This window comes from Monodon monoceros, unplaced genomic scaffold, assembly GCF_005190385.1.
Source record: "Monodon monoceros isolate NGI ecotype Baffin Bay Population unplaced genomic scaffold, NGI_Narwhal_1 Super_Scaffold_22, whole genome shotgun sequence".
NCBI classification, from domain to species: Eukaryota; Metazoa; Chordata; class Mammalia; order Artiodactyla; family Monodontidae; genus Monodon; species Monodon monoceros.
In genome coordinates, this window is record NW_021703779.1 from 124,886,045 (window position 1) to 124,896,849 (window position 10,805).

General features: G+C 52.9%; 1 protein-coding gene across 3 annotated transcripts in view; it reads right to left on the reverse strand.

Annotated features, from left to right (window-relative positions):
• Positions 1–7,950, reverse strand: part of CD99L2 (CD99 molecule like 2) — a 115,741-nt gene extending 107,791 nt beyond the window's left edge. For all 3 annotated transcript variants that reach the window (XM_029241542.1, XM_029241540.1, XM_029241539.1), the window contains exon 1: positions 7,847–7,950. In XM_029241542.1, coding sequence (XP_029097375.1) covers positions 7,847–7,913 — 67 coding nt within the window. In that variant the 5' untranslated portion in view covers positions 7,914–7,950. The remainder of the gene's footprint in view (positions 1–7,846) is intronic.
• Positions 7,951–10,805: the final 2,855 nt, after the last annotated feature.

Below are 10,805 nucleotides of genomic sequence, written 5' to 3' on the forward strand. Positions count from 1 at the left end.
TGAATGGCGAGAAAGTAAAAGGGATTTTGCTCCCGAAAGATAGCCCAGAACTCTACAGAAGGCCAATGGGATAGGAAGAGCAACTAAATTAGAATTGCTCCTGGGACAGTTCTTCCTCTGAGCTCATTGGGACTCTGAGCCCAGCTCAGGAATTCCGTGGGCACTTTGGTTCTGGTCAATAAAGGCTTTTGTAAACGAAAGCCCCTGAATGCTCATTAGAACCAATGCAAGCAAGCAAGCAAGGCAGCCCTTAGGCAGGTGGCCTCTTTCCCATTCTCCTCCCCTCTGGGAAGCCTAACTTGGCTAATATCTTGGCAACACAGCCTATTTGCACTAGCAGTTAATTGGCTACTCCAACAATTCTGTGAGGCCGACAAAGCAGAGGTCAGCATCCTCTTGGTGCAGATAAGGCAACTGTGGCCAGCAAATGGTGGGGCCACACTGGAATGCAGGCCCGTGTTAATTCCATCATCCCAGGCTAGCTGAAGCAGCAATAAAAACATAAACAAGGTCAAAATGAGCCCCGAGTGCCTCGGCACTATTTTGGGGGTAATGAATTCCGCACTGCAACAATGTTTATTGCTGAGGGTACCGCCTCTAAGTTGGAAAACAGTCCCAAACAACCACCTTGGAATGCCAGCCAGAGGCTGTCTGGCCGCTCCTTTAAGCAGATGTTCACTGAGCTGCAGCACTCCTCTCTGTGGGATTCCACTATTTTTCAAAGTGTTTTTGTTTTAAAGTTGCAGAACCCTCTGACATCTGACGAGCAGCCCCATGTAGAAAACAAACAAAAGGAGAGCTCAAAACTACTTGAGGGCTTACTTGGTGACACAGCAGTTAAGAATCCGCCTGCCGATGCAGGGGACACGGGTTCGAGCCCTGGTCTGGGAAGATCCCATGTGCCGCGGAGAAACAAAGCCCGTGCGCCACAACTACTGAGCCCGTGTACTGCAACTACTGAAGCCCACGCGCCTAGAGCCCGTGCTCCCCAACGAGAGAAGCCACCGCAATGAGAAGCCCGCGCACCGCAACAAAGAGTAGCCCCCGCTCGCCGCAACTACAGAAAGCCCGCGTGCAGCAACAAAGACCCAACGCAGCCAAAAATAAATAAAATAAATTTATATATTAAAAAAACACTAGTTGAAGGTGGAGTGGCGGTCCAGGCCCACCCATTTCTGCTCTGGTCCTTTCCCCCAACCCGCCTGGGGACAAGGTTAGCCGGCAGCCCACTCCTCCTACTCAGCAAAGGGGCAGGCACAGCCCAAAGAAGAAAGCCTGTCTGCTGTACCCAGACTGCACCTGCTTCAAACGCAGCCATCAGGACTGGGGGGCGGGGCGTAGGGAAGGCATTTCCGGACACAGCCGGGGAGCCCCCGATACAGGTGGCCCACTGCACAGGGCGCACTCTGCAATCTCCTTGAGGAGTCATTTAAAATCAAACGCAGGCCAAAGAAATCCAGCTGCCTTTCCAGGGCCCTCAGAGGTGCTTCAAAGCATTCATTGCCGCACCAAGGCCACCACCATAATCCAATTTTCTGCACATCTATTTTAAAATCCTGAACTGAGAGCAGATTAGGGATTGATTTAAAATGGCAAAATTGAAACAATGTAAAGAAACACCACAAGCTAGTTTTTTCAAAGAATGAAGAGGACGCTAATATCCACCCCTTAGCTTCTCCTAGCTTCCTCTTGCTACTGTAACAAATGATGGCCAACGTACTGCTCTACAACGCACACTTCAACCTTACAGTTTGGGAGGTCAGAAGTCCAACACGGTCTCACTGGGCTGAAATCAAGGTATCGCCAGGGCTGCGTTACTTCTGGAAGCTCTAGGGCAGAGTCTGCGTATACCTTGGCTCCTGGCCCCTTCCACGTTCAGAGCCAGCAAAGGCAGTGGAACCTTTCTCCCGCGGCATCACTCTGATCCTCGCTCCTCTACCTTCCTCTTCGATATTTAAAGGAACCTCATCCTTTAATTAGCCGGCCTAATCCAGGAGAATCTCATTTTCAGGCCAGCTGATTGGCAACCTAATTCCATCTGCTACCTTAATTCCCCTCTACTGTTGAGGAAGGAGATAGATAGGCCCTGGGTTAACCTGCTGCAACTGGTTTCAACTGGTTTCATGCTGACCCTTTGAAATAAACTACCAACAAGAATTAAGCACCGTGACTGGCTGAAAGACAAAGCAGCCCACCACAGCCTCCTCATTTTTGTGGTCAAGATTTCCCAGCCCGACACATGTGCAGAAGGGGTCCTAGGTCATCCTCTAGTAACCTTGGCCACACTGTAATATCATTAGCATTGCGGTTTTGACCCTTCGCCCTCTCCCCCTGGGTTTTGCTTAGGTGCTCACGAGAAAGATTCAAAATAGTGCTTGAGGGGCTTCCCTGGTGGTGCAGTGGTTGAGAATCTGCCTGCCAACGCAGGGGACACGGGTTCGAGCCCTGGTCCGGGAAGATCCCACGTGCTGCAGAGCAACTAAGCCCGTGTGCCACAGCTGCTGACCCAGCGCTCTAGAGCCCACGAGCCACAACTACTGAGCCCACGTGACACAACCACTGAAGCCCACATGCCTGGAGCCCGTGCTCCGCAACAAGAGAAGCCACCGTAATGAGAAGCCCTCACACCTCAATGAAGAGTAGCCCCCGCTCGCCGCAACTAGAGAAAGCCCGCGCGCAGCAACGAAGACCCAAACGCAGCAAAAAATAAATACATAAATTGATTAAAGAAAAAAAATAGTGCTTGGTGGAAGCCTAAATAAGGAATTGAAGATGACATGATCATAGGGGAGAAAAAAGGAGGGTCACCCTCATCTAAACCCCAGAAGACTAACCCCATATTAACTACCTAAGATACCCCAGAGCGCAAGGCATTGCTACCCCTACTCCATGAGTTTGCCTGTGTGCTCTCCCACATGTACTGTGCTTCTAATAAAGTCTGTACCTGCTTTGCAGTCTTAGTCTCTTTGCTGAATTCTCTCCTCAAAGAAGACAAAGACTGAGGTCCTCTTGCCGGCCAAAATCACTATGTAACCTCCCATAGTCACAGGTTCCAGAGATTAGGGCATGGACATCTTTGGGGGCCATTTGGAACACTGACCTGCGTGAAAGATTTCTCCCCTGTTTCTATTACGCGTTTAGGATGACTTTAGGCTTTTATATGCAAACCAAGATTGGCCAGTCAGTGGACCTGTGAGCCAGCCTCAGGGAGGGTCGAGCCTGGGTCGGGGAACAGGAACCTCCAGAGCCGGGCCTCCCCCACACACACCAAGAGCAGCAGAGGAATACATAGCGAGTGCAAAGGGGAGGAGTGGACACACAGCAGGAAAAGCACCAACACCAGGCGGGGGAAGAACCCAGAACGGGAAAGTCAGTGCGCCTGGAAAGGATCTTTCCTGAACTCACAAAAACCAAAATCAGCTGCTCCCCTGCGAGCTGCCAAACAGCCTCATCACCCTTATCGTCATCACCTCTGCTGGAGGACCCTCCCCAGTGCCTGCTGACACTGACTCTTGGGTGATTTCTCTGTGTGTGCACGTGTTTAAAAAACACATACATTTTTGTTACCTGGTATCCAAAATGATGGAGGGGATGGGATGTGACCTTTGACAGTGAGGAAGGGGCTGCAAACCAGTCAAAACAGGTGAGACTAAAAGGCAAACAGTCCCTAGACCCTGTCAGTCCACTGCAATGACGGGTGCATAGGGGCAACCCTGAGCCATGCAGGACAGGGAAGGTCCCCCCTGCCCAGGATGCACCTTTGCAGGGGCCACTGCTGCACTCGGGCAAGCAGGGTTAGGTAGCTCTGGGCCAATCCTGCAGGTGCCCCAGGGGTCTGTCTGGCTCAAACCCAATAGCCCAAGTCAGCCCACAGGGCTTCTGCCTGGATCCCAGCACCACCAGCACTCGGGGCCCCCTCTGCTCTGGCTCTTCCTGGCCCGACCAAACTCGGGCCCTGAAGACCAACCCCAACCCAGGGGTCACATGCTGCCACCTCCCTCATTTGTTCTGCTTGGACTGCAGTGACTTTATTTCATTTTATTATTTTTATTTTTTTGCGGTACGCGGGCCTCTCACTGTTGTGGCCTCTCCCGTGCGGAGCACAGGCTCCGGACGCGCAGGCTCAGCGGCCATGGCTCACGGGCCCAGCCGCTCCGCGGCATGTGGGGTCTTCCTGGACCGGGGCACGAACCCGTGTCCCCTGCATCGGCAGGCGGACTCTCAACCACTGCGCCACCAGGGAAGCCCACAGTGAATTTATTTTAAACGGAGATATAATCCACATACCATACAACTCACCCTTTCAAAGCGTACAATTTAGTGGTTCTTGGTACATTCACAAGGTTCTACGACCGCCACCTCTATCCAGTTCCAGAACATTTCCATCACCCTAAAAGGAAACCTGGTACCTATTAAGCAGTCACCCTTCATTCCCCTTAGACCCTGGCAACCACTAACCTACTTTTTGTCTCTATGGATTTGCCAACTCTGGACATTACATATAAACGGAATCATGCAATATGTGGGCTTTTGTGTCTGGCTCCCTTCACTTAGCATAATACTTTCAAGGTTTGCACTGTATTTTTTAAATGTGGCTCGGAATAATAGTTACTAGCACAGAGCTCACTCGGAGCCAGGAGTTGTGCTAAGTACTTTATCCATTTGCACTCATTTAATCCTAGTAACAACCCCATGGGGCGGATGGTGGTATTATCCCCATTTTCCAGATGAGGAAACTGAGGCACCAAGCTGTTAGTGACTTGCCCTGCACCGTGGTAGCGCCGGGCAGGCTTGCTCCGCAGCTGGCACTCTCCCTCTTGGCCGGGCTACCTCTCTTTTAAAGGAGCAGGCACTTGGAGATCTGCCAACAGGCTCATCACACATTCTTGGCCACGGCTCACATTTCTGTCACCTGCCCCATCCCTGGATATATCTGCATTTATGACCCCTCCTTTGGTTACTCAGATAAACCTGGGTTCAAGTCCAAAACCTCGCTGGACCACGTTTTTCATCTGAGTTATGGGTTACAACTCAGTTACTTTTCAAGGCTGTATGCAAACAGCCATTACGAACGTCAGGAAACAAGATGGGTCACAGTGCCAAGCTTTCAGGGTAGTTAGGAGGTGTAAACGTGTGTGAGGCACTGAGGGCCTGGCGCATGGAAGACACTGGGGAAGTGGAGCCCTCGTATGACTGTTACCCACCGGTACCACTGAGATTCTTCTCCCCGGAAGTCAAAAGCACAGCTTCCCATTTCTGTAGGTGCAGACAGGTGACATACCTGTCCTCAGACGATTTTTCAGAACTAGTAAAATACACAGTGAACTAAAAGCCCATCTGTAATTAGAACAGGAATGACTTGTTAACCACCTTTTAAACTCCTGGGAGCCTAAAATCTGTCTCAGCTTGCCCGAGTCTGTGCGGATTTCACAATCGTGCTTCGAGGCTCTGAGTGTCTCCTGAGGCCTGCCAGGCTTTCTAGGTCACACCTCATTACCGAGGACCAGGACCAAGAAGAAAGTGGCTCTTGGGCAGACCCACCTGATCCACCACCTGGGGGCTCCCGGAGAGCCAGTGGGTACCTAACTGAGACCTGCTTTGTGTTTCTTCGTTTTGACACAGTAGCTCTGAAACTGTAACTGCCCGGATCCCCAGAGGGGACCAATGCAAAACTGGTATTTGTCAGGTTGTTCTGCACAAAAGATCCAGGAAACTGGGGCCCTACCTTGAAGCAAAAGCTTCTTCTGGTTCAGCGTTCATTAAAATTTTAAAAGATCACTGGCTAGCAATCTTAAATGGGTGGGATCCTGGCTCTATCCTTCCGAGTTATGTGACATGGGGTCCCTCATCTGGAAGGCGGGGATTATACCTAACAAGCCAAACTCCTGGGGCAACTAAAAAATATATATGTGAAGTGGTACACAGCAAGCACTCAGGAGACGGTAGCTGGTGGCAGGGCTGCAAATCTGAGGGTGACACACGCCTGGTTCCCTCGAGATACCTTTATGAGTTGTTAGGCCTTATACAGATGAGCAAACCGAACCAAGTTCAGAGCACTTTCCCAAGGCCACTTGGCCAGTAAGGTGTAGGAGGAGGGCAGCCTCCAGGTGTAAAGGCATTATGCCTAGTACTTAAAAGCAAGGACAGTGGAATCAGACAAGCCTGGAATCAAATCTTAGCTTTGCCACCTGAGGCAAGTTACTTCGCCTCTGTGTGCCTCCGTTTCCTCATCTGTAAAAGGGCTGCACCCATTTGCCGTTTCCCCCACCACTTTGTAAATCACCTAGTGTAACCCGTGATGATGAAAACCGGACACCTCATCATTTAAATTCCTCACCTTCTCAACGTGCCTACCATGTTGAAGACTTGCAGAAGACAGCCTTGAAGGGAGCATCATTTTTCGAACTTTTTTTGCGCTTCCACTTTCAAATGTCCCATATCATTAGATGCAAGTTAATCAAGTGATCATACTTTTCCCCACAAATGCATCATAAACAAAATAAAAATCTTAACCCCAAAGGGAAAAAGGAAACAAAATTCAACAACCCTGTAACTTGCTTTATTATTCTTCACTGCACTTATATAGATTGCGATGTTTGCACTTATTTTCTCCCGCATCAGGATGTCAGCTCCACGAGGACAGAGCCTGAATTTTGTTCACGGCTGCAGCATCAGTGTCTAGAACAGAGCCTGGCACCTTTGTTGAATGCTGAATGGCTCTTCTTGTACAGACTCCAGGAGGGCTGCCCGCATGAGAAACATTTCTACATCTTTTGCAAAACTGCCTTGGACTGTCTAGTGTTTTCCAGTGTTCCTTATAAGTAAGTAACATAACCCTCACTAGAACGCACTTATAGGACACGGTTTTGTTTTTGCTGAGCTCATGTTTTTAACTAGCTGAATCTGCCTTTGTGTCAGGAAGCTCAGAGCACAATTCTGTGCTCAACTGCAGTGTTTTCCTCAACCTCTTTTTCTGATGTGGAGATGAGGTAAGTTAAGTGTAAGAAGATTCTGCTGGGACTCCTTGGCGACCCTATTTTTAACCACAGACTGCATTTATTCTAAGAAGATGCTTCTCAAACTTAAATGTGCCTGCGAATTACCCGGGGATCTAGTTAATGCAGAATCTGACTCAGTAGGTCAGGGGCGGGGCCTGAGATGCTGCTTTCCTAACAAGTCCCAAGAGATGTCGTTGCGGGCCTTGGACCACACTTTGAGTAGCGAGGGTCTAAGAAACTTGCTTCCTTGATTTGGTAGAATTTCTCTCTCCTCCTCCTTGGCAAAATAACACCAATGGCTCGAAAACTGGGGCGGCTACCAGAAGCTCCTGGGGAACTGGTTAGACTTACACACCGCCGTTCCCCGTCCACCCCCCATCCCCGCCGAGATCCTGACAAAGCAGGAGTGAGCACAGGAAACTCGCCAGGTGCTTCTGCTGCAGGTGGCCTGGAAACACATTTTGAGAAGCCCTGCTCAGAGAATGAGCGCTCTCTTCAAGGTTTTTCCAACGGCAATCTCCTGGGAACAGGTGTTGTCACCGGCGGAGACACCTTGTTCAGGATTTTAAGGGAGGAGTATCCCGCTGTTTCTAGCCCAGCACCAGGAGGGGTCCAGGTCCCTCCCCACCGGCCACATGGGCTGCGGCAGGGTCTGCCCCCGCGGGGCTCGGGGCTAGCACCCCCGCCCCATCCTCCCGCACTGCCCCGCCTGCCCGCCGGCAGCCTCCGCAGCAGGCCCTCGGGCGGGGGCCGAACCGCTCATGCGCACCACCGGGCCCGCGGGGCGCGTGGCCCCCGCCCCACGGGCCCAGAGGGCGGGGTCCCCGAGTGCCCCCCGCCCGCCTTACCTCTCTGGACCAGAGTGGCCAAGGAGAAAGCGAGGCAGATGAGGAACGCCGAGTGCCAGGCCACCATGGCTGGGAGCGGGCGGACGGGGCCCAGAGGAGCACAGTTAGCGCGAGAGCGCCCGAGGGGGTGATCGGGGAGGAGCCGGGAAGGAGGAGGAGGAGCAGAAGAGGGAGGAACCCTGCCGCTACTGCAGGGCCTCGCCCAGAACCGGCGCGCGCGCGGCGCGGCCCCGGGAGGGAGGAGGAGGGGCGCGCGCGAGCTCCGGCGTCGGGGCGTGCCCGACGCAGACGAGGTGAGGTGGGGTGGGACAGCGACTGTGGTGCGAGGGGCGGGACGAGCCTGCAGTCTCGGGGGCGGGGCCTATGCACGAGGGGCGGGACGGCAACCTGCGGGCGGGGCTGGAGCTTGAGGGGCGGAGCCCGCGGGCACCCAGCAGGTTAGGCTGTCTGGGTCCCGGCCAGCGCTGGCCCGCGACTCGCGGGCCCCTTCACACCACTCCCTCGAAAGGGAAGCCTCAGAGGTGGTCCCTGCGGGCCCGGAGCAGTGAGTCAACAGTGGCTGGGGAGACGGAGGCGCTGGCAACAAGGGTATGCAGTGATTTCCACCCGGCGCGCCAGACTCCTCTAGGGCCCGGCGCAGGACCCGAGGCGGCGCACAAGCCTGGTGCGTTCTGCCAGCCGGGTGACCTTGAACAGGGCTCTTCCCCTTCTGGCCTTGGTGTCCCCCCGGTCACCAAGGGGTCCCTCTAGCTGCGGCTCCAGGACCCGGCACCCGCGGTCCGGCACCCGTCGCCTTGGCGGAACTTGTTTGTCGGAACCGCCGTCTGCCCTCCCACTTAGCTGATCCTGCAATGGAGCCCTGCCCAGAGATGAAAGGAAAGGGCCATTTTCGTGGCTGGCCGCGGTTGGCAAACAGCGGCACGTCTGGAGGAAACGAGCCTGAGGCCGGGGGCGCGGGGGACAGGCGAGAGGGAAGTTGCGGGCTGACCTGGAGCCGAGCGCCGCGGGCCCGGGGGAGGAAGGAGGAGGGACAGGGTCAGCTCCCCCGAGGCTTTGATGAATGCGCTGAAAGCGCGAGTTCACATCTGCAGAGTCGATCTGTAAACGTGCTCGGTGATCGACACGCGCGCTGCAGCCCTTTCCCATGAACCCCTCCAACCGAGTCCATCTTCAGGACCGGGTGAAATCAGATTCCAACACTGACTGTAACAGCAAAATGCCCGCTGCAGCCTTTGACGTGAACGCTCTCAAGAAGGGCTCCGGCTGCAGCCGGCTTTCAGAGACAAAGAGAAAGCGCCGCTGCTCCCCGGAGTCGTCGAGCCTGTCCCTGCCATTATTCGACACAGGCTGCCCTGGGCCACATCCTCCTTGAGGGTGGCTACTACCATCTCCCCGCAGTGTCCCTTCGGAAGGCTTCCTGTGTCTCCCACAGGGCCGCACCTCCATACTCCCCCAGAGGCTTCCCCCACCTTCTGAGCCATAGTAGGGGGCGGGGGTCTCCCTGAGATGGAGCCAAAATCTTTCCCTCTGTGACTTCTTTCCATTGCTCTGAATCTTGGGGCTGCAAAAACAAAACATACAAGGAGTGAGTGGATATTCTGATTTTCAGGGCAGCGCTTATTCTATGACACTAGCAGGAGAATTAACAGAAATAGCTAGTGGTTATTGAACACACACATTATATACATGGCATATTCCAGGCGTTTTATTCTTCTTTTTTATTCCCACAACAACTTCAATTCCCACAACAACTTTTATTATCACCTCAATAATTAATGAGGGAAAAGGAGCAAAATGGAGATTCCTTGAGGTTGCGGAGTTAACCAGGTCCAGTCCCATACTGTCAAAGGGGGACAGGGGGATCACCAGGAACCCCAGCAGGTGAATGGCTAAGAATATGTGCTTCCGAGCCAGACAGAGTGGCGATCCTGGCTGGACGCAATAAGGTCGTGCCAAGGATTAAATGAGATACTGGAAAGCAAGTGGCCTCGGACACAGTGAGCGGAGACGCGTTACTTGTTACTCTTGTAACAGCTAAAGAAATACTGGCTACTGTGAGGTTGGGCAGTTGCTGTGTATTCCAGGATGCGAATATGCCCCCAGTTTTCCCACTAACTCCGGGTGCCCGGTGCCATTCCCTTGCCCTCGGGCTTCAGGAGTCCCACCTGTAAGGAGGGCACTAGACATTATGCTCTTTTAGAGCCCTTCAGGCTCTGATGGGTGAACCTCAGCACCTACACACTCAGCTGCACTGAGGAGGCTTGAGGAAGTGAGGAAAATGCAGCCTCTAAGTGAGGCATCTCAGTCACTCGCAGCTGGGGCTCTAACTGGTCAACGTGTAGTAGAGATACCTCAATGCCAGCAGCAAGACACTGGCCACAGTGTAACATGCAGGAAGACTGTTTTCTAGCTCAGGGGTGGCTGGCACACTGGCCTGCATGTCAACTACAGTTCACCCGCCCTTTTGTATGACCTGCAAACTAGGAATGGTATTTGTACCTTTAAGTGGTTGAAAAAATCAAAAGAAGGTCATTTTGTGACAGGGGACGTTTAGACGAAATTCACGTGTCAGGATCCATGAAGTGGCGGGAACACAGCCACGCGCGTTCGTTTCTGTATTGTCTATGGCTGTTTTTCTGCTACCACCGCAGAACTGAATAGTTGCAACAGAGACCATGGAGCCCACACAGCCTAAAATAGCTACTACCTAGCGCTTTACAGAAAAAGTGTGTTGGCCTCCATTCTAGCAAATTGAACTATGGCAAGGATGAATAGTAACAGGCGATGGTGCGGGGCCTAAAGAGTGTGCTCCTGTAGAACAGGGGATGAGCACAGGAGCTGGCACGGGAACAAGAAGCAACAGAAAAGGATCGTGTTTATCATGTGCCAAAAGACACCCACTCAAAAAAACCCAAAGAACAAAAAAACAGGCCTTTAGTCAAACTATTGCAAACGTCTG